The sequence below is a fragment of the Xenopus tropicalis genome, chromosome 2 (genome assembly GCF_000004195.4).
Source record: "Xenopus tropicalis strain Nigerian chromosome 2, UCB_Xtro_10.0, whole genome shotgun sequence".
In the NCBI taxonomy this organism is placed as follows: Eukaryota; Metazoa; Chordata; class Amphibia; order Anura; family Pipidae; genus Xenopus; species Xenopus tropicalis.
The window spans coordinates 79,499,247-79,522,450 of NC_030678.2; the positions used below are offsets into that span (position 1 = coordinate 79,499,247).

At 38.3% G+C, this 23,204-nt stretch overlaps 1 protein-coding gene and 1 non-coding gene across 3 annotated transcripts; both read right to left on the bottom strand.

Moving 5' to 3' along the window:
* Nucleotides 1–326: 326 nt before the first annotated feature.
* On the bottom strand, nucleotides 327–22,552 carry ppp1r8 (protein phosphatase 1 regulatory subunit 8). Of its 2 annotated transcripts, NM_001017079.2 has the most exon segments (8): nucleotides 327–857; nucleotides 3,511–4,024; nucleotides 7,869–7,933; nucleotides 9,352–9,496; nucleotides 14,235–14,452; nucleotides 16,531–16,684; nucleotides 20,119–20,179; nucleotides 22,435–22,490. In NM_001017079.2, coding segments are annotated over 7 exon segments (1,041 nt in total). In that variant the 5' UTR covers nucleotides 22,485–22,490; the 3' UTR covers nucleotides 327–857; nucleotides 3,511–3,676.
* LOC116409397 lies at nucleotides 18,581–18,739 on the bottom strand. Its single transcript, XR_004221838.1, has one exon.
* Nucleotides 22,553–23,204: the final 652 nt, after the last annotated feature.

The window sequence follows — 23,204 nt, forward strand, 5'->3', positions numbered from 1 at the left end:
GCCATTTTCAATATGTTCTACCAATTTTGTTTTTATAATATTACACAGTGCCCAACTTTTTTTTGGAAACTAGGTTGTAGGTACAATTAATTTTTAATGTAAATATATCTAATGTTCTATTGCCCCATATGCCACTAAGCAAGTAAAAAAGTGGTATGCAAAGCACACATATACTTGCTTATTTCAAGCCAATGAAAGAATGGAATTGCAGCAATAATTCAAACAACCAACCACTTTTCTTTTTTAAATAATGAACAAAAATTAACCCAGACAGGTACTATGCATGACCACTTAATATAAAAAAAAAAAAAAGGATAACTGAAGAGTAGATCTGAGTTTTTTATTTCAGTTGAACTTTTCTCATTTTAAAAGTAATTAATAGCCAAAACTCAGACTAAAGAAATACAAAGTGTTAAAATACATAATAATCTATCAAATGAAACCTGCACAATCAGAAAAGAAATCTATATACAAAACATTTTGATATCTGATGGATCACTATTGCTGGCTTAAATAAAACTTCTTGTTAAGGGGAAAAGAGGAAAATAATATAAATGTAAGTTTTACTGATGGGATCGCAAAGTTTTCTAAAAAAAACAAAAATATCTGCTGCTGCTCTATGTAATAAAGGAGATTAACCATTGCAGTTGTGAACCTCTATCACTGAGAATGAATAGGTGGGCTGTATATAACAGTTATTTATCAACTCAACTGCAGTAGGCAGAGAGGCACTAAACTATACTGCCACATTTGGGGTGTATCACAGCCCTGAAAAGCGTCACCATGACAAAACCTGGCTAAACACACCACCTCAACTTGAGTGCATCGTCTTAAAGACAAACAAAATGTAAATTCCCCTCCTGATAATGAATTGGCAAAATTAATAAGTACAGGTATCGGACCCCTTATCTGGAAACCCGTTATCCAGAAAGCTCCGAATTATGGAAAGCCTGTCTCCCAAAGACTCCATTTTAATCAAATAATTCAGAATTTTAAAACAGATTTCCTTTTTCCCTGTAATAATAAAACAGTACCTTGTGATTGATCCCAACTAATATATAAAGAATCCTTATTGGATGCAAAACAATCATGTTGGGTTTAATTAATGTTTTATTGATTTTTTAGGCTTATTGATTTTTTTTTTAAACAAGGTATGGAGATCCAAATTACGGAAAGACCCCTTATCTCGAATACCCTTGGTCCTGAGCATTCTGGATAACAGGTCCTATACCTGTATAAGCGTGTTTGTTTGGCTGATCCTTGATGGTGATTAGCCCACAGGCCACAAGGGTACTGTACAAGTGGCAATACTCAGTATGCCCACATTTGCATTGTTTTGTGCCTTTGGCCCATACTGGCTAATCAAACTTTAAAACTTGTCCAAACAAATATACATGGTACATATTGGTGGGTAATGTCTGTGCAGAATACAACCGTATGAATGGCTTTGTCAGTCATTATGATAAACTTTCAAGAATATACAGAACAGAAAATAACCTCTCCTTAACTGACCGTAATGCTGGGCAAAAATACATGAAGTTTGCAAGATTAAATGCAAGTGAATCTTTAGAACTACATGCCAGAAATAAGAATTTGCATGTGCAAAGCACACGGATCCAACAGGGCTTGATAAACAATCATTTCAAAATGCACACCTAAAAAATACACAAACTGGATGGTTAACTTGTAACTTAATTTGCATGGAAACCAATTCAGCCGTATTTTATACACTTGGAGTTTAAAGAAGACAATGTAACAAACAGATCAGTCTCAAAAAGATGGATTTATATGGAGCTGTAGGAAAAAAACAGTTGAACTTTACCCTATTTGTATAAGCAATAACCAAACAATGTTTGTGGATTGTTGCACATTATACCTTATGTAAATGTAGGAATTCACTAGTTTCCCCCTCTAGGTCTGAACCCAAAGGAACACACTATCAGGGCTGTGGAGTCGGAGGCAATTTTGGGTACCTGGAGTCGGAAATAAATGAACCGACTCCGACTCCTACTCCTACTAAATTTAAATGGGAATAAAAAAAATAAAGCAAGTTTAAATGTCCCAATTCACAAACAGTCATAATTAATTACTTCTCTGCTATAAGAATAAAGCCCAATGCACGCAGTGCATAAACGAACACGTTAAATGACCATGAAGAATGCTTTTCATTGACTGTATGCTTCACTAAATACATTAGCATATTAAAAACAGAGGAGTCAGAGTCGGAAATATCAGAAACTGAGGAGTCAGAGAATTTATCTACCGACTCCACAGCCCTGCACACTATCACTGAAGACTGAAAAAACTGGACAAGTCCAATGTGTGGTCAGCCTTTTAAATTTCTCAATTATCTGGTAAGCTTCTAGAATTTGGATAATCATAACTTAAAGAGTGCAAAACATTGAACATTAAATAAACACAATAGGATTGATTTGCCACAAGTATGGCTTCACCCAACTTTGTTAGGAACAAGTACAAGGTACTTACTGTTTTATTATTACAGAGAAAAAGAAATGTATTTTTAAAAATCAGAATTATTTGGTTCAAATGGACTCTATGGCAAATAGGCTTCCTGTAATTCAGAGCTTTCTGAATAAAAAGTTTCCAGATAAGGGATCCTATTTCTGTGCTGCAATATATGCAGTTTACTAGCAAACTGAAAAGCACAGTTCTCTTTCTGAAGGTTTTTTCATCCTAGATACAGCACCAGGCACATAATGAGGGAACCACAGATCTCCATATAGTGCATGCAAGAAACCTATTGGGAGGGGGTGCACTTGCAATCGCTGCTCCCTCAGTAGTTACACCACTATACAGCAATGCACCTTCTTTTCTACATGGGGAGAACCAATCAAAGTAGTGTTAAGAAGGAATTACACCATTAACATTAGACTGATGTTAAATACAAAAACTTTACTACTTCTGCTACCTGATTATAGAGCAACATCCTCTTATTTTTAGCTACTGGTGAATTCTACTGTCTGCTTGATGAGTATTCTGGTTTTAAATAAACATTCTCCTCTGCATTCGAATATGGAATAGGTGGAGGATTAGGTACTGAATTTATGAGATACACTATCTTCTTGCTGGTAAATGTAACCCTGACTGGCGGCCACTGCATAGTAGCATGGGCAAATAAAAAGAAAATTAATGTGAGTTAGCTTTCACCCATTTACACACACACACAGTCAAATAAAACAAAGCAAGAGGAAAAGTTTACATAAATGTATAGAATTCACATATTACATATAAAAATATCTCTAAAGCTGTACAGTTGCATGCAGATTTCTATACACTGTATATAGGTGGCCAACATAAAACACATTGATTCTATTCCCCTTTGTCAGTAATATATTTTTCCCATCACTGCTGCCTCTATGTGACTGATATATTGATTTAGCGTGCATGAACTCGTCATTTTTCTGGAGGAGTTTTTCTTACCAGTGAAACATTTATGTTCAGTAAAAATTGAGGTTGGTTCATTATCAAGAGTGGATTTTAAGACATCCCTATGTTGACTGATTTCTTTTCATACAACTAAAGCAAAAAGGACCATACATGACAATGATAACCTGGCTAAAAAATGTGCCAGTTTCCTTCTTTCTGGCAGACACCTGAAAAACAAAGTGTTGGCTTATTGTCCCAGTATCTCCCTACATGTGTTATAGCAGTCATCTTAGATGAGCAATGATGGAGTGGGTTTCTTCCCTGGCCAGGCCTCCTTGGCATACTTCTTTTTCTTGGGTTCATTAACAGCTTCAGCAGTAAAGCTGGATGGAGCAGGGGCAACAGTTATGGGAGCTACAGTAGCAGTGGTAGGTGCAAGATCCACCTCTGGCGCAAGATTAGGGAAGGGCATGCCGCCCATCAGGGCTGTGCCATGGCCTCCAGCTGTCTGTGCGCCACCTTCAGCATGCGTAGGAGGAAGCCCACCATAGAGGCCTCCAGTAAACGGGAAGTTCTGGACACGCCGTCCCACTGAATCTTCTAGACTGAGGGAACCAGGAATTTCGGTTTTCTTTTTCTGTTGTGAAAAAGGAAAGGGAATTATGGTTTTCAGAACAATATAACAAGACATTCCCTTAGTAGTTAAATGTAAATAAACATTCTATACCTAATGTATTCACATGGCTGACAAGTAGCAGATAATGGAAAAATATACAAATCTGTGATTCAGACACTTAATTATATTAACAATTAAGTGTCTGAATCTGATCAATATTTGATCTTTCCTTGATGCAGATAATACATCAGTATGCAGTACAAGGGATGAATTTTACAGATTCTCAGAATGTTTATGGAAATGGCCCAACAATTCCATGTGCAAAATGAAAAGTTGTCTTTCAGATAACTATTCTTTCTTGACAGTGTCATAGCTCTGGGTTTTTTTTCTCAAAGTTTGTTAGTAACATGACAAAGTGTATTACACACGTAATCAAAACATACTTAAACCACAGTACATCATCATGCAGATGCTTGGTTACTTAGATATTATTTCTCTCCTCACGGGTTTCTAAGACAGTACAATTTAATCCACACAATTAGCCTAGGATTTCTTTAATAAATTTAAGTGCAAATTTCAGGTATGGACTCCATTTTGTTGACCAGTTAATGGTACGGGTTACTAGACAAGTAGCAAACTTAGACTGTTTATTACATTACACCAAAACAGATAAAATAGTTACTACTTTGCCTATATCTCATTGCTTATGGTCAGTGTGCCGCCATGTACTGCATTTTAAGCTTTCCCTAAATTAACTCTGGAAAAATGTAAAATTAGTGTTATACTGTACTTAGACACCCTTGCATAGTTAGTGTGGAACTGCTGTATGTTTGTCATGCGCCAACAGGCAGAAGCGTGAGCAAAAGGGCCCAATAATGCGCTCATGTGAACACAGGCCTAAATACAAATGCATGTATTACATCAATGCTATTAAATAAGACACTTTCATCAAGATAAACCCTACTTGTGTAAGTGCTTATAAACATGGTCTCTCATACAGTACATGGAAGCCTTTAAGTAATAACTGCACTTCTACACTGAAACTAGTATTAACAAAAGCGTCTTAAATAGAGAGGTCATCTTAAAAAGTACTTTAGTAGAGTGTAGACAGCAGTTTTCTGTGAAAAGTAAATAATCTAAATTGTCATGTATATTTGAATTCAAGTTTAATTGGTTTCTTTCAAGTGTAAGTTTTGTTTTTGCTAAGTCTGCTGCCTTATGTCACAAAACATCTGCTAAAGGGGAAATCCTCACCCTCCCCCCTTGTCACTTTTTACCCAGTAGCGGTCAGCCAGTTGCAGAGCTGCATTCTGGTGCTGCAGTCACAGCTAAACCCTTGTGGTTGCATGTTGGAGGGGCCCACATTTATGTATCAAAAAAATAAGGACATCCTCCCTCTCACCCACATGTAGGTTCTACTGTTCAGGAATAAAATCTGAGAAACTGCCCTTGCTCGGTTCTAAATATTTTTAAAACTTTTCCTTCTGCACTACTTTTATTACTTCACATACCATGTTTCCGGAACAGTTACTGCATATTCTTACATTTATCAGTTTTCCTCGATTCACTTATTATTTACATTTTCTTCTACTCTTTAGATATTTTATAATGCCAGTTACAGTTTACAGCAATGCCCATTCTTATCCCTTTACACCTTTCAGCCACCTCATTCCTAAAGTAGACAGCTTCATACTGAGTCAGAGAATGACCCAGGCATCGCATGGAAAAGTCCTTATCTCCTTACTAAGGCACCAAACTATCCAGGCTCCCTGGTTTGTCTGTCCCTCACTGAGATAGTTAGAGTGAGCTATTTAGCCTACCACTAGCTATTCCTAGCACTTAACATTTTGACTGAGCCTAGAAACAAGGCTCTTGGCATCCTACCTAGATTACATTGTTCTGGACAAAAAGTACGTGATACATACTCAACTTTATTTATAAGCTTCCAGGCCCATGAAATGAATTCCTGGGACTGTGGGTAACATGTGGGCTTCATGCTGTTTCCACCAAAAAACAAATTGTTTTCACCATTAGCCCCTTCTCTGTGGATTTATTATTAACTGTATTTAACTAGTGCTGGGCGGTATACCGGTATAAACCAAACACAGTTTTTAAAAAAAAAAAAATGATATAAATTTTTAACATACCGGCATACCGGTGTGCGCGCCTCCTGGCAATTTTTCTTAGTATTTCCGGGTTGCGCGCGTGACGTCAGCGCGCACGTAACGTCAGCGCGCACACTCTACAAAAGCGCCGTCGCTAGGACGCATCACTCAGTCTGATACCAATGTGAGCTGTCGGGGGTGCCTGCGGCTGCCTGGCCAGTAATTTATATTTATGTGAAGGGGATGGGGGGGGTGTTTGGGGTGGGGGGGGGGGGGGTGCGGATGGGGGGGGGGTGTTTGGGGTGGTCACCTAATCATGCATGGGGAAAAAAAAATACCGTCAAATACCGTGATACCGATATAATTTTGAAAAATACCGTGATATCAATTTTTGGTCATACCGCCCAGCTCTATATTTAACTGTATACTGTAGGAACTGGTCAAAAGGGATGACTTTGACGCAGTTGGCCAGCTTGAAGTATATTGCAATATACGGACAAACAATCCCTGTTTTGCTTAAAGGGAAGGGCATTTCTTAGTAGCTTAAATGCACCGAATGTCTTAATGTTCTATATATTGATAATGGGTGAGTGCAGAGGATCTCTTGTTGTTGTTGTTGTTTCTCTCTCTCTCTCTCTCTCAGACTGCTAAGCAGTCTATAACAGCACAGGGCAAACGTACTAATTAGTGGTTGCGCTGTTACATTTGATGCTGCATGTGATGCCTTGTCTTAACAGCAATATTTACCCACCACAAGTAAAATATCTGATTTGCTTTAATCTTTTTTTCAAAGTTTATATTTTACAGTACTTAAATTCCTTGAATATTTAATATATTATAAAAAAACATTCTATATATAATCAATTCAAAATTTTGGTGTGTGCTCCCTTTGTCTAGACAATGTGTAAGAGTTGACTATCTTTTATTTAGCTTTCAGTCAAAATCTGACTCCAAATCTGGCATAAAGAGAAGTGGAGAAGGGGCCACTAAAAATGGTCTTATGTCAGAAATAGTAGAGAATTTTTTACTGATTATATTTAGAAAACTAGAATGATGCCCTTGATAAAGCAGAAGGATGTAGATAGTTATCTTCTGGCAAACAGCAGCCATAACAGACAACTTAAAAATGAAAGACATGAGATCAGAAGAGATGGGGCTATTCAAAGCACCTGAACTTCTATACACAATAGCATTGTACTGTTGCACAGAGTTTGTTGGTAGTAACCTGGAATAAGAGGTGAGCATGTGTATATACATTTTATAAACTGAGGTTGTTTCAGAGAGTACAGAAGTTGATCATACTCCACAAGAGTGTGAGCATCTATATAAAATGCTACATTTTTTTCACCCCACAAAACAGCTGCCACTCCACCCCAGGTGTAAGTGCTGGCAGCCAATTCTGAAAGGCTCCACCAAACCAAAGGCCTATATAATGCTTTTCCAGACATCCCAGATTTACTGCTCCCAGCAGCCCTCAGTCCCTAACATAAATATTGGCCATAATGGAAGTGTGTTTGTAGGAAACAGAGCAAGCATGCATAACTACACACCCTCTAGTAATACATTAATTTGCCAATTGTTACTCGTGATTGTATCAACAAGTAGTAATTGTGTGAAACTGTACGCCCACTGACATTGGCCTATTGTTAATAATAGATGCCATCTCAGTTCAGTTAAATAAGGCCTCTGCTAAGGTAATGACTATTTGTAGTGCAAAATGCAAAAAATATACAATATTTCAGAAAAGGAAATAAACTTACCTTTACAGGAACCACAGCTGTTTGCACCATATTTCTGAAACGCCCAACAGAAGGATCAACATCCTCTGCAAGAAATTTTTTATTATTAATATTATATATATATATATATATATATATATATATATAACTATCATGTAAAAACTGATTAATCTTTATTACATTAGTAGTTTTAATAAATATAAATTTAAGTATCACAATCTATATATTCTATGCATGCTTACATATTGGGGCCCTCATGGCTGTATGAATCAGGTCTAACTTATAGCAATCTCTTGAATTTTAATTAGTCATTAGTAAGAGTCACAAGTATTGGGGTGCTCAACTGCTTGACTTTCCTAGGTCACTTATACCAGGGGTCCCCAATCGCCGGTCCGCGGGCTGCTTTCTAGTGGGCCGCCTCTGTGAATATGCTGTGTACGCGAATCGCCGCCTGAAGAAAGGCGCGTATAAAATAGTCACGTCTTTATAGGCGCAATGCTTTTATACACGCCTTTCTTCAGGCGGCGCTTGGCATACACAGCATATTCACTGCGGGAGGGAATTAAATTAATGCGCCGGGGGTTTAGAGGCGCCAATCCACGGGACGCGCATATAGAGGCACGCATAAAGATGGAGATGACAGCCCTGCACATATAAAGGCGCAGATGGACGCACTTAAGAACGTGTTGCGAGTGAACTCGCGCGAAAAATTTTTGTGCTTGACACTGGTCCCTTGCTTTATCCCATTTACATTTTCTTTAAAGGAGAAGGAAAGGCTAAGCCAAAATGTTAGGCACCCCCTAGTGACTTAGATCACATACCTTCTACCCCGGGCTGGTGCCCCTGTAGGGAGAGAACAGCACCAGCCCGGGGTAGCAGCGAGTGCTTCCTCCTTCCTATTCGCTTGCATGCGCATGCGCAGTAGAGTGAAAAGCCGAACTTAAACAAGTAAGTCGGCTTTTCACTCTACTGCGCATGCGCCGGCCGACGGATTTCGCCAGCAGAAGGGAGAGGAAGGAGGAAACGCTTCCTACAGGTACCCTGGGCTGGTTCTTTTTTCTCCTAACAGGGGCACCAGCCCAGGGTACAAGGTAAGCGATCTAAGTCACTTGGGGGTGCCTAACATTTTGGCACCCCCAAGTGACTTAGCCTTTCCTTCCCCTTTAAAGATTATAAACCTTTCAGTTTAACAACTACGCAAAAATACCTAAAATCAGAGGGCCAAACTCTTTCACATTACTGTAGTGCTTTCAACTGTGCTTCAACCATTTGCAAAATAAATAAATAAAAAGGTTAACTGTAATGCAAGAAAGAACAGAAAAAGAAAGAGCTAAGGAGAAGAGGAAAGAAAAGAAAAGGACAGAGAACGAAGAAAACTAAAGGGATAAGAAGCAGACAGAAGCATGACATAAAAATGAAGAGTAGGAAAAGATTAAGGGGTGGGAGTGGCATGCAAATAGACAGGGATGTAGAAAACTGGTAATTGAATAAAAGTGTAGCTTACCGGGATTAATAACCTCATCATCCTCACTGAAAGTTACACGGGAATTTTTCCTCTTCCTCTTTGGTCTCTGAATATCAATATTGCCCTCCTCTATAGTTAACGTGGATATTCTCTTGTTATGGGCAGTATTGAACTCTGTGAGATTCTGCAGAAGAGTAAAAAAAAAAAAATTGTGAATTCCTTTTGAATCTTTGATATGTGGCTAAAAACTGTGCCTGTCATGGCCAGGACTGCATTAGCTTACTGATGCAATGATCGCCTGAATTTACCTTCTTAAAGGAACAGTAACACCAAAAAATGAAAGTGTATAAAAGTAACTAAAATATAATGTGCTGCTGCCCTGCACTGGTAAAAGTTGTGTGTTTACTTCAGAAAGTCTACTATTATTTATATAAATAAGCTGCTATGTAGCCATGGGGGCAGCCATTCAAAGGAGAAAAGGCACAGGCACATAGCAGATAACAGATAAAACACTATTGTATTCTACAGAACTTATCTGTTATCTGCTATGTAACCTGTGCCTTTTCTCCAGCTTGAATGGCTGCCCCCGTGGCTACACAGCAGCTTATTATATAAATTATAGTAGTGTTACTGTAGCAAACACACCAGTTTTACCAGTGCAGGGCAACAGTGCATTATATTTTTATTACTTTAAAGCTCTTTCATTTTTTAGTGTTACTGTTCCTTTAAGATCCCTTTTGTTGGCTCAAGTGCAATTTTAAGTACAGGACTTCAGACCTGTATTCAAAATTGAACACTTCTGTAAAGGTGTGATCTCTTAAGGAAAGCCCAAGATAATGAATTCTTGGAAGTATCCAAAGCGGACTTCTTATTTAGTAATCACCCATAGGCGATCTGCATGCACATCTGCATATAATGGATAGCCACCACTCGCAAGTCAGCTTTTATCAAGAACAACAAACTCACTGAAGGGCAGCGCTACAGACTGGAATTTAAAAGAGTCCTACTGTGAAACACAAGCTCTGATGAGCTTTCTATATTTGTATGTGAAGGCAGGGAGATGTTGTCCAAAGATATGCAAAAATTGTATTCATCCAGTTTTCATCATTTTCCATCTTTTACTTTGTAGGGGACACATTATGTTTTCAAGCATTTAGGTATCAAATGGGTGGAAAAAGCCCTCTTTAGATGTGGTAGATGGATTGAAAGACTCCCCTTCTCTGCCTCCTATTTCTCCATTCTTAAGGTGGCCATACACGCACCGATATTATCGTACGAAACCTCGTTTCGTACGATAATCGGTGCGTGTATGGCATGTCAGCGAGCCGACCGATATCGCAGGAAGCTGCTGAAATCGGTCGGCTCGCCGATCGGCCAAGTTAGAAAATTTTGATCGGGCGCCATAGAAGGCGCCTGACCAAAATTCTCCCTTCAGAGCTGAATCGGCAGAAGGAGGTAGAAATCCTATTGTTTCTACCTCCTTACCTGCCGATTCAGCCCTGAATGGTGTGTGGCGGATCTGACGATGTTTCGTGCGACCGACGGTCGTACGAAACATCGTGAGATCGCCACGTGTATGGCCAGCTTTAGGAGTTCAAATGTAAACTAACACTGCCATAAATCTGACACACAAGACTTTCTTACGTTAGCACAGTTTCGGCTATGTTTGTTCTTTGACAAATACTTGGCTTGCAGGAACTGTAGATATCAGATACTGACCCAACCTTCTGCTCCTCTGCTGTTCTGTGTTCTCATTTTTATTTTCCCAATAAATGCTTTTAGACGCAATTAACAGAAAAAAGGTTAACGTAACACAGGCAATTTCTTGCGCACTTTTAGGGCCGTGGTAGACGCCCGCGACTAATCTCCCCAATATGCCATCCCACCAGCTTCAATTTAAATCGCCGGTGGGATGACATATGCGGCGACGCAATTTCCCAAAATCGCGGAAGTTGCCTTGAGAGGAAACTTCTGCGATTTCGGGAAATTGTGTCGCCGCATATGTCATCCCACCGGCGATTTACATTAAAGTTGGTGGGATGGCATATCGGGGAGATTAGTCGCCCCCCACAACACGGGAGATTTGTTGTCGCGGGCGACTAATCTCCCCGTCTACCACAGCCCTTAGGTGTATACTTATTTTAGGTATCACAATCACTTTAACCGAGAGTAATTACTTATAGATAATACCAGACCACGCGCTATCACAGTATTTATTATAATGAAGTGTTTTCTGCTTACATAAAGTAGTCAAGGGTGTTTACTACTAAATTTTCCCCTTTGTATTTGTTAACAAAAAAGGAATACCTAAATATCCTCTGATATTTTTTCATCTATGCACGTTGCACTACCTTAGCTTTATGTTTCAGCACTAAATAACACTACTACTCACTGTTTTTCTAAAAACCCTCTGCCACAGTTCTTTAAAAATAGTGTTAAAGTTGAATGGTATGCAGAATGGATTAACCCTTTCACTGCCAGCCGTTTTGGTCAAAGCGGAACTTCTACTGCCAGACAGTTTTTGAACATTTTGCACTGTTTCCTCGGGGGGGGGGACTTTTAGTTTACCCAGGAAAACAATATATTGTTTTTATCAGGGAGGGCAACCTAAGCTTTCAAAATATGGTAGAATTTTGGTGTAATTCCAATTCTGTAACAAGATATAGGCTTCTAAATGTCACATTTTCCATACTATAAACACACATACCAGAAACAAATTATTTTATGCACAAAAATACAACTGATTTCGAAAGTCCCATGTCTCCTGAACGTGCCAATACCAAATATAGTTTTATGAAGATTTCTCACTTGTATAGGTCAAAAACTCCCAGCAGTACACTACCAAATTTCCAAAGCACTGCTCCAGAAAGCTGCATACTTAAGATTTCAAGGACAAAAAAATCCACTAACACACAGTAACCAAATAAAACACCCTAAATATGAATGCCAGGGGCCCACTGCACAGTTTGATGCCCAATATGTTTAGGTTTGTATGTGGCATGTAGGGGCCCCAAATGTGAACATACCCCCATATGATCTGTCATTTCAGCTCCTGCAAAATCAACACATTTACATCATTATGTGGGATAAAGCTAGTAAAAAGTATGCTCACCCCAGAAAGTCATATTTTTTGGAAAGTACACATTCTCCTGAATCTAAAATGGATACCCATTTCTTTCTACTCCAAAGTACCAAGACGCAAAGCTTTTCTAAATGTAGCAATTTTGATGACATTTCCAAAAATCCCCTTAAAGCTTCCACTTTGCAGCATCTCATCTCCCACATAGCATTAGGTACCAAGATAAAACACACTGAATCTGAACGCCAGGGATCCACTGAACAGTTTGATACCCAATATGTATAGGTTTACCCAAATATGTGGCATGTAGGGGCCCCTATGGGAACATACCCCCATATGATCTGTCATTTCAGCTCCTGCAAAATCAACACATTTACACCCTTTATGTGGGATAATGCTACAAAAAAGTACACTCACCCCAGAAAGCCATATATTTCTGGAAAGTACACATTCCCCTGAATCTATAATGGGTACACATTTCATTTTACTCTAAAGTACCAAGCCGTAAAAGCTTTCCTGTTTGCGGATTTTTATGACATTTCAGAAAATTGCCTAAAAATGTTGCAATTTGCCGCATTTATCTCACACAATTTCTTGCATACAGAGGCAAATCACCCCAAATAGAAACACCTAAGGTCTGCGGAACAGTTTGATGCCCAATATGCATAGATACACCAAAGTCTGCGGTATGTACTGACCCCAAAATGAAAATTGCGCATATGGATTTCTCGCCTGCCAGCTCAGCTTTTGCACACAGAGCCCTCTTGACTGCTGTAACACCCCCTAACTATACTGAGACCCCCAGAAAACCATATATTTTTGGAAGGTACACATTCTGATGAATTCAAAATAGGTAAAGTTATTTTTCTACAACAAAGTTACACATGGTAAAGCTATGCTAAAAACAGATCAGGAATACTAATACAGGCATAAAACCACAAAAATTGGGCAAATTAGTGAAACGACAAAATAAGTCACACGTGTAATTAGTGGTCAGAATATCTGATCCAATAGTCACGCTGTCAAAATATACAGTTTTTAGAGAAAAGAAACTAAAAACAAAGTGGTAAAAAAAAAATGTAAAAAAAAAGTGTTTGTACATGTGTAAAAGTTGTGTGACAGTGTGTAAGTGTGTATATTAGTGTGCAAAATGAAAAAAACCTGCTAAATTGTGTGCTGTAAGTGTGTGTAAATGTATGTAAGTGAGTATGACTGTGCGTAAGTGGGGGGGAACAGGAAGTGAAGACCAGCAGCAGACGCAATGCAATCGCGTCTGCTGCTTGGGGGTCGGCCTTGCGACGATCGAGTCACTCCGCTGCCGCTTCTGCAGAGAGTACCTTTATCTGCCAAACAACGTATGGTGCACATTGTTGGCAGATAAAACCTTTTACTGCAACAATATACGCTATACGTTGTTGGCAGTAAAATGGTTAAAAAAACCAAAATGTCTAGTTGCCATCCGCTACTGCAATAATCAAATGCTGCAACAGATTTTTACAAATATTTCCTAGTTTTAAATAAGGGCTCTTTTTAACCATTTTGTCACTATAAAGACGATCTCCCCACAGACACAGTTTTTTGAACAATGAAAGAAAAGTAACTTTCCATTATGTGTATCATCAAATGTTTTTAAAACAAATGTAAGTTCTATTTGCAGTATCTGGCTGGCTATTAGCAAAAGGCAGCTGGTTACCATTCCTGGAGGAGTACTGGCTACATGAGTTAAAAACAGAAAACAGAAAGGGATAAACAAACACTATTACAAACACTTAAAAGCAATTACATTTACAAGTAACTTTTTGTTAGCCGTTTTTTTATACTGCTTAAAGCAGCTGGCACTCACATCAAGCTCAGTCTCTTCTTCTGGAAGGCCCAGGAGGCCTTTTAATTCATCATCTTCCCCTGCCTTTTCGTCTCCTTTTAAGGCAGATGGAAGTGTTTGAGGTTTTTCTCGTAACGTGTACATGCGTGTCGATGCTCCAAACGAAATTGTGGAATCTATAGGGATCTGTTGAGGTTTGTGGGGCTCCAATCGGATATGGCCCAGAAAGGTCCCATGTGCTAAAAAAGAGGAAATATGGCAGGTAACAACTATTTTTTAAAACAGATTATATGGTTAATGCACTTACACTTATATTAAAGGACATGTCGACACAAAAATAAAGTTTTGCCTAACGAAAGTAAACATAATTTTAAGCAACATTGCAATATACATTCATTACAAATTTGTAATGGTTTTTTAAAGTATTTGTTTTATTATTGTTATTGCTATTAAAAGCAGTGTTTGTCCTTTTCTATTCTCTGCCCTGGCATTTGAAACAATGTAACACAAACCAGGAGACTGACGGGGGGGGATTGATGGTGGGCTCATTTGCTCCTGAGGAAGCGTGCCGTGAGCACGCGAAACGCGTTGGGCTTTTTGTTGTGTCTGATATACTGCTTCACACTGTAAGTAGCCTGCATTGTGCAGGGGCTTTATTTTACATATTAAACGATTTTATACTATTTTCGATTCCTCTTCATTCCATATACTCTGAGGACTAAGGATGCACTGCAATCAATAGCCGAATTGACTTCTCTACATGCTCTTATTTTAATTAAATCTGGTGAGCATTTACTTTGGACACATCGTGTGGGTGTGATACACTGCATTGGGCTGATTTATAAGCACTTTTGATTGTTCGATTCACTTAATATATTTGCACATTTTGCACCAAATTAGAACGCTAAAAATCTTTTAGCGTTTTAGTCACAAAGAAAGTTTTGTACGTATTGCACTAGTTTTGCTTTTGTTTTTCTTTAATTCCATGCGCTTCCATCAACACGATTACACACAGACTGACAGACCCGTCTTACTGAAGGAGACTGGCATTTGCAACATTAAAAAATCATAACCAGGAGTTATGCTATCAGCTACTGCAAATGCTGCTTTCAATGGCTATTACATTTCCAAACAACTTTCAAACTACTAAAAAATTGTAATTAATTCATATTCAAAGTTATGCAACATAATATGAAACAAGGTTCACACAACCAGATTCTACATTTTTTACAAGTTTAATTAGAGCTAGGTTTCTGTTGCTTAAAAAGACCAGTAAATATCAAAAAGTTTTTTTTTTTTACATTTAAAGTTGCTATCTGGTGATCTACCATCTTTAAATAAATTATTTCTTGACAACAAATGTCCTAAATCATATGAAAAACTTTTCACTAATCTTGTATAGAGTTATGAATTATATCTTAATTTTGTTTATCTTCTTTGTAAGAGCCAAACCCACTGTATTCTACACTGCTCTTCTTTTATCTGCTGTGTAATCCTGTGCCATTTTGTCCTATTTAGACTGAATGGCTGTCCCAATGTCTACAGTAAACTAATTTTTTTTTTACCTGCGCAGGGTAACAATAGTTATATATAATAGTTATATGCTTATTTAGCTTTTTAAAATTAAAATTTTGTAAAATCATCGGAGATACACAGTGCATTTTAATGGTCCAGAACTAGGACCGCAGTCACAAACAGTCTGTCTTATATGCATATATATGTCTTAAATATAGCTACACTATTACTACTAGGATTATTGCTTTTTGATGGATGAAAATAGGACACAGCAACGTAAATACAAGCTAATATTCTATATACATTAAGGAAAGCATATAGCATGACCATAATGTTAAAGTACTGCCACATAATTATTTTTTCAATCTAACAAGTCTAAAGCATACCTTTTGGGCAGTGGCACATGGGGAGATTAATAGCTCGCGATAAATCTTTACTATCGCTGGCGACTAATCTCCCCGATATGCCATTTACACTGGCAAGAATATAACTTGCTGGTGGGATGGCATACGCATCCCTTTTGGAAGTTGCCTTGCAACATAACTTTGGGCGACTTTGGGAAACCAAAGCGATGCATATGCCATCCCACAGACAATTTACATTCTTGCCAGTGGAATGGCATACAGGGGAGATTAGTCCCCTGCGGTAGTCAAGATTTATTGCGGGTGACTAATCTCCATGTGCCACTGCCCTTAAGGTATACATTAAAGGACACCTGTAGTATTGTGCCCGTGTGTTACATTGAGTGAAACTCTTGACCTGGGAAGTGATGCATTGTTGCAAAAGTATAGATTATACTTACTGCTGTTGAGGTCTATCAGAAAGACCCTCTTCAGATGCTTGTGGTACACCAGGGCTGAATGAACTCTGGAGCATGACTGATGATCAATTGTAAAGTCACAAATATCTGGGTTCCTACCAAATAGGTAGTATTTCTTTTCATCAATAATTAGTTTCTGTAAGATGATGAAAGCAGTTTCTTAGATAAGAATTCCAAAAAAACAAACATATCTTATACGAATACTAAGCAAAAATAATTATTTTATCAATTTAATACAAAGTTAGAAAATGAAAGCAAAGATGCGACTGTTAACTACACTGGGAGTGTATAACACTTGGAATTGATCACTAAATCACAGCTGGTTTGTCTAAACTAAAAAAAAAGTTTCTACCAATGCCATCATATGCAGAAGTGAGGTGTTGCCTAACTTCCCTCTTATATCTGTGCCAAATTAGTCTTGCATAAATTGTAAAACTCAATCACATAAGGGGGCTGAAATCTAAAACCCAGGCTAAATCGCTGGCCAAATTTTTTTATTAATATACTGTACGGTCAGGCACAGTCAGATTGCAGTCAGGCGATTGGTGCTGCACGATCAGGCACAGTCACCAGGGGCCAAATAAAACAGCCAGAAGGGCCGTATTCAGCCTGCGGTCCTTGTGTTTGACCCATGTGCCCTTAGGCTAAAAGCTAATGGGGAGATTTGTCGCCAGTGGTTAAATATGGCATTTACTTTATTGCCAACAGGAAAGCGTGTTGGGAAGATGACATCGGCGGTAGCCCAGATCTAACCGCAGGTGACAAATCTCTCCATCTGCTATTAGGGGTGCAATTCAAGTTCAAAAGAAACACAGTTGTTGCTGGTGTGTTTGGTCATTTCAGTGGGGCTGCATATTCAATATTCTATAGTAAGTACTATTAAAGTACAGGTATGGGACTTATCCAGAATGCTTGGGAGCTGGGGTTTTCCAAGTAACGTCTTTCTGTCTACTAAAAAATCATTTTAACATTAAAAAAAAACCAATAGGATTGTTTGCCTTCAATAAGGATTAACTATATCTTATCTGATATCAAGTATAAGGTACTGTTATTATTTCAAAGAAAGAAAGAAATCCTTTATAATAATATGAATTATTTGATTCAAATTGAGTCTATAGGAGATGGCCTTCCTGTAATTTGGAGCTTGCTGGATGACAGGTTTCCAGATAACAGATCCCATACCTGTACTTTTTTTTGCAATCACCTGTAGGAAAATGTAAGCATTATCCATCTCAATTAATATTTGTACGTGATTCTTTACTATCTATGAATGCCACCCTTGCCTCAATAGTTGTCCCGATTCCTAACTCTAGTAATAAGTCACTTCTTTTATCGGTCACTCCGACTCAGACTTTGTGCATGCAAAGTTGCAAAAGACCAAATCATTTGCATGCCTACAAAAAGCACACTTCTTGTGACTGTCAAAAAATGCCTGTCACCTACATACAAATGAGTGTCTTCAAAGACTCCACATGAACAAGTAAGGAGTTTAAAAGGAAATAAATCTGGCCGTTCAAGAGGCTGGGTTGGTGCTTTACGCTTAAGTTACAATAGGTTTTCTTGTTGTTTGAGTGACCTATATAATGGGCAAGTGAAAGGAAGGATGACATTAATTTTCTATAGAAGAACAAAATAACCTATGATTATGTGGTTTTCTGAGCAAATTATGAGCATAATTTGCAATTATGTTCTAAGTCAGAGCAACAAATTCCACCTCATGTATAATCTAGTAAAACAGTGACATCTAGTGCTAGAATTGGCAGGAGGAATGCAGATTTTTGCTTGCTTTTACCAAGATTACTTTTAAGCACAGAAGCTCCCAGATATAGGAGTAGCCTGATTAACAACAACAAATATATAATTTAAAAAAGCAATGTCATACTAAAAATGCTTTAAAGAAAATGTCCATATTTCAAATTAGAAACTGTGGCAAGTCAAAAACACATCATTACTTATGTAACTTAACCATGATCATATCTAACACATTCACACAAAACGCATAGTCACAGTGCACACCCAGTGTATCCCTTGGATCTGTACCATAAGTTATAACTCAAGGTGTCTCTCTGCACTCTGAGCTTAAATGCTTAAGGTTGGGTTAATGTGGCACTCATGGAAACCCAGATACCATGGCATACACTCATCTGAAAGAACAGACAAGCGTGGGTATCCTGGCTCGTATCAAGTGCACTTTTAAAGGAGACTCAACATGTTAATCAGTTGCACCTTATTTGTATAAAGCTTCTTATATACCACAGGAATTAACCTTTTCGTAATGCTTGCCATTTTATTGACCATTTATATATAATAAGATCTTCTGGTACCTGTACTATAAATTCACTTAATTGTTGTAGAGCCTAATACACCTGTTCCTTAGTCTCAGGATTATATTTTACTGTATAACTTATACCTTTTCAAAGGAAGTATGTAATGAAGCTGAGATGCACAGCATTGTGGCCACAATGAACATACTGCAGCTGCAACTGTTAATAGTTATTGCAAGTAGGTGTACATGAACACCATACTTCCCTTCTGACAGATAAGACTTTGCAATCAATTACTGTTGACGCAAAAAGAACTGGTGGAAAAGGTAAAGGTGACAGAATTAACTTTATATAATTGACATTTTTATATAACTAACAACATATCTGTTGCTTACTAGCTACATAATTTTAAACTTAACCTTGTTTTCTAGCACTGCACTCCCATTTCATTTGCCTGTGTATGTTAATATTTGAATTTATCCTGCTCTGGTGGGTGTGGGGGTTTGTGTACACTGGTTGCCATGGTTACTGTGGCTGTTTTTTGGTACCATTTTATGTGGTGGGGGTATTTACTGTGGGTGTGGGCATTTGGTCTGTCCCTGAGGAGCAGCACTGGTCGAAACGTTGGAATTTTTTCAATAAAAACACTTTTTTTTCTTTTGTATCAAGCCCCTGTGTGTGCGGCACTCTTTCAATTATATTTTTGTTTTTGACCTGCACCAAGGGCATTTGGACTTGTATATGGTGTGCTCCTTTCTGTGTACACACACGCAAATCTTAGACATGAATGGTTCCTTGGCACTGGTTATAAGCACACCAACCTCCATTTTTAATAATAAGCACAAAACATTAGCCCAGTAACCCTGGCGACTGTCTTCACAGCTAGGAATATTGATTGTTGGTGTCATATACAGTAAGTAGCGTTCCACTTCCACTAATTCTGCAAATCTGTTTCTCTCTCTCTCTTATATATATATATAAGAGAGAGAGAGAAACAGATTGGAAGTGGAACGCTACTTACTGTATATAACACCAACAATCAATATTCCTAGCTGTGAAGACAGTCGCCAGGGTTACTGGGCTAATGTTTTGTGCTTATTATTAAAAATGAAGGTTGGTGTGCTTATAACCAGTGCCAAGGAACCATTCATGTCTAAGATTTGCGATAGCCCTATCTCACGCTTCATATTGGATGATCTGATTACAAATATCCAAACTGGCCTAACAATGTATGAGAATAGCTTCATGGGCACCTTTACATCTTAAAACATTCAGCGAAAGCATATACATGGTTTAATGTTCCTACCTCAATGAGCTTGTCTCCTTTCACAACATCAAGGTGCAGACCCTGGGGTGGCTTCCCTGCCCTAAATGTAAAGAGGGTACATTGTTATAGTAGTGCAACATTTCTGAAATCCTCAGTCTTGGTATTAATTCAGTTCTTTGGCTTGTCCCCACAACCTGCCCAGGATAATTAAACAATGTAACAGAAAGCGGCTTTATATGCTTCATCACAGGTCTGTTATCCAGCGGGCTTAGGCTGGCAATACATGGGTAGATTTAGCCCCTTCCGACTTCAGTAACTTATCTGCATGTGTATGGGTCCCTGGCTGATTGCCTCCCAAAGAGATATCAGTTTGGTTTCAAAATACCATTTGGTGAGGACTGCACTGATGTGGTCCAATCATTTGCTCAGAGAAATTAAAGATTTCTGTCTCATTTGGCCTAGCCGGTAGGTGACCAAGTTGGGCAAATATGTTCATTTGGTAACTTTGCCAAATAAATAGATGTTTACATGTATGTTCAGCTATATCCTACAAGTCAGAACTACCGGGGCAGAGAACAGAAATGAACTGTTTTCAATAGCACTTATATTTAATAAAATGTGAAGCCACTGGAAAGATGCTTAGAAATACAATTTTTGTCAACAGTTTTTGGGGGTTTACATTCCCTTTAACAAAATATCTTTATAAAGGTCATTTATCAAAAGTTGTTAAAGCATAGCTGGACTACACGGTCCATCCTACTTTATATTTCCTGAGCATTCCTTACCCACAGTGGATGTAAGCAATTACATTTTTAAGAAAACAAAATAATTTGCCAAGACATGCCATTTCCTTTCCAGAACTTACGGTTTCATAACTTGAATTTTTAACTGAACTCTTAAAAAAAAATACACTGAAGAACTGACGAGAGCCCTAAATATTATGCAGAGTTTCTGAGAGATTAAAGGACATGTAAAGCCTACATTTTCTTAATTTGATAAAAGTTCTGCTATGTTTGAGCTCAGGAGAGGATTTAAGGAGAAAAAAAATTGAAGCAGACAGCTAGAGCTGAGTTTCTATGGGAACCAGCAATGCCATCTCTTCATTGGCTGCTAGACTGGGGGGCGTGTTTAGTAATCTGAGCTTAGAACAACTGAGCATGCCCACAAGCCAGAAATCAAAGAAAATTCCAGAGGGGGGGGGCTAGTGAGTTACAGGAGGAGAAGGAAATCTAAGTGGTTAAGGGGATACTGCAGCCTTATTATTAGCCTCTGGACAACCAGAGTGGCAGGTATTGAAAGATTTCAGAAAGGCTGTTCACGGATTACATTTTTTTGTGTAGGGGTTTACATGTCCTTTAAAGAAAAACTCCACCCAAAAAATGTTTTTTCATAAAGGAAGAAATGTCATTCTGCACAATCTTTTAACAGTTTAGTGGCTTTAGAGCTGTTTAGAAATTCAAATTGCTGTTGAAATCAGTATCAGTGGCCTGGCTGTTTATATTCTCTGCACTACTGGTTTTGACTTCGGAGGTGATGTAATAGAAGCCAGTTGATATAACAAACCTAGGAAACTGACTTGTACTACACTGTTTCAAATATCAGAATCAGAAGAGAAAGAAATAAACAATGTATTTATTATCTGCTGTTTATATAGCACACACACATATACATAGTGCTTTACAGAGATTATACATCACTGACATCAGTCCCTGCCCCAGTGGAATTTACAATATAGATCTCTAACACAATCACACACACTACAGTAAATGTAATCAGAAACCACTTTGTTTGTTTTTGGAGAGTGGGAGAAAACCCAAGTACTTGGTGGAAATTCACAGACACTAGGAGAACGTGCAAACTCCTTGCAGATGTTACATTTACAAAACCATTACAAATTTATCAATGAATGTTGCTTAGAAAAACATTTTGTTTTCTTATGCAAAAAACTGTTTAGGGTGGAGATCCCCTGTAAGTACATGCACACCAGGGTATGCTCACTATATGGTAGTGTGCTAAGATCCAAACTCTGTCGGAGCCATGATTTATCTCTTTAATTCTCATTATACTAACACTGTTCCATTCAACTATAATCTTCGGCCCCCGACTTTAAAGGAAAAAGAACTGCCTGCATCTCCTGGCTATCACGGAATGCTTGGGATTGTATATCAGCAGCAGCTGCAGGAGGGCCGCAGCGTGTCTATCACTAGTATGTTTTCCTAGAATACCCAGTAGCTTTAAATGCATTTTCGGTCTTGCTTTTCCTGACTTCTAGTTGCCAACATTGTTTTCTACCTTCTTCATGTTAACTTGCGAAAAGCAACGCACTACTGCGCCTTTTAATTCCCCTTTACTTACCAGCTCGGGCACTCAAATATAGGTTTGCTTGAGTTCGGATTCGCCGCCATCTTTAGTCCTCCTCCCTAAGCATTATGGGAAGCCTCTGACGCTGTATCCGCCGAGTGGCTTTTGGGCATGCGCAGTGCGTTTGTGTTGGACGCGAAGCAGCGTGTAATTACTCTGCGACTCCGTTACGTCATTAAGCTGCAGCGACTATGTCTCGAACTCGTATTGTTATTTTCGGTTTGTTGACATTTCGTTTTAGCGGGGGGGCTAAATTAAAGCTCCACCTAACAAACTACTACACACCCAGTCAGCGGTCAACGTAATACAGACACTATAAGATCCACAAAAAGCTGCTCTTCTTCTGTTAAAACCTATATGATGGCTTACTATTTTTTTACATACATTTTATTGCCTTTTCATCGTATAACAGATAAAGGAAAAATAATACAAAACGGGGGAAACAATGTAAATTCTTGGTACACTGGTGAGTGGCTATAGTGTACAATTAAGGGAGCAGTCATAAGATATTTATGGCTTCACATATACTTATTGCATAGTTTGTGTTGAGATGGGCATACATGGGCAGATTTTGTCAGCGTCCTGTGAGCAATCTTATCAGGTAGACCGTTGTTTTAGCAAAAGATTTATCAGTAGTAAATGATATTGTGGAGAATTATCTTTGGCTGCAAAATCACACATATATTAAGTGATTGTTATATGTCCCTTTGTTTACTTTTGCATTTAAAGGACATGTAAAGCCTACATTTGCCTACAATGTATAT

Excerpts from the sequence above, each read along its gene's own strand:
- ppp1r8 (XM_012957029.3), bottom strand. The coding sequence starts at position 22,484 with ATGGCGGCGAATCCGAACTCAAGCAAACCTATATTTGAGTGCCCGAGC. Across the intron at positions 20,180-22,434 it reads ATATTTGAGTGCCCGAGCTG|GGCAGGGAAGCCACCCCAGG; the intron begins GTAAGTAAAGGG and ends CTTTACATTTAG. Across the intron at positions 14,453-16,530 it reads TCTGATAGACCTCAACAGCA|CACATGGGACCTTTCTGGGC; the intron begins GTAAGTATAATC and ends CCTCTTTTTTAG.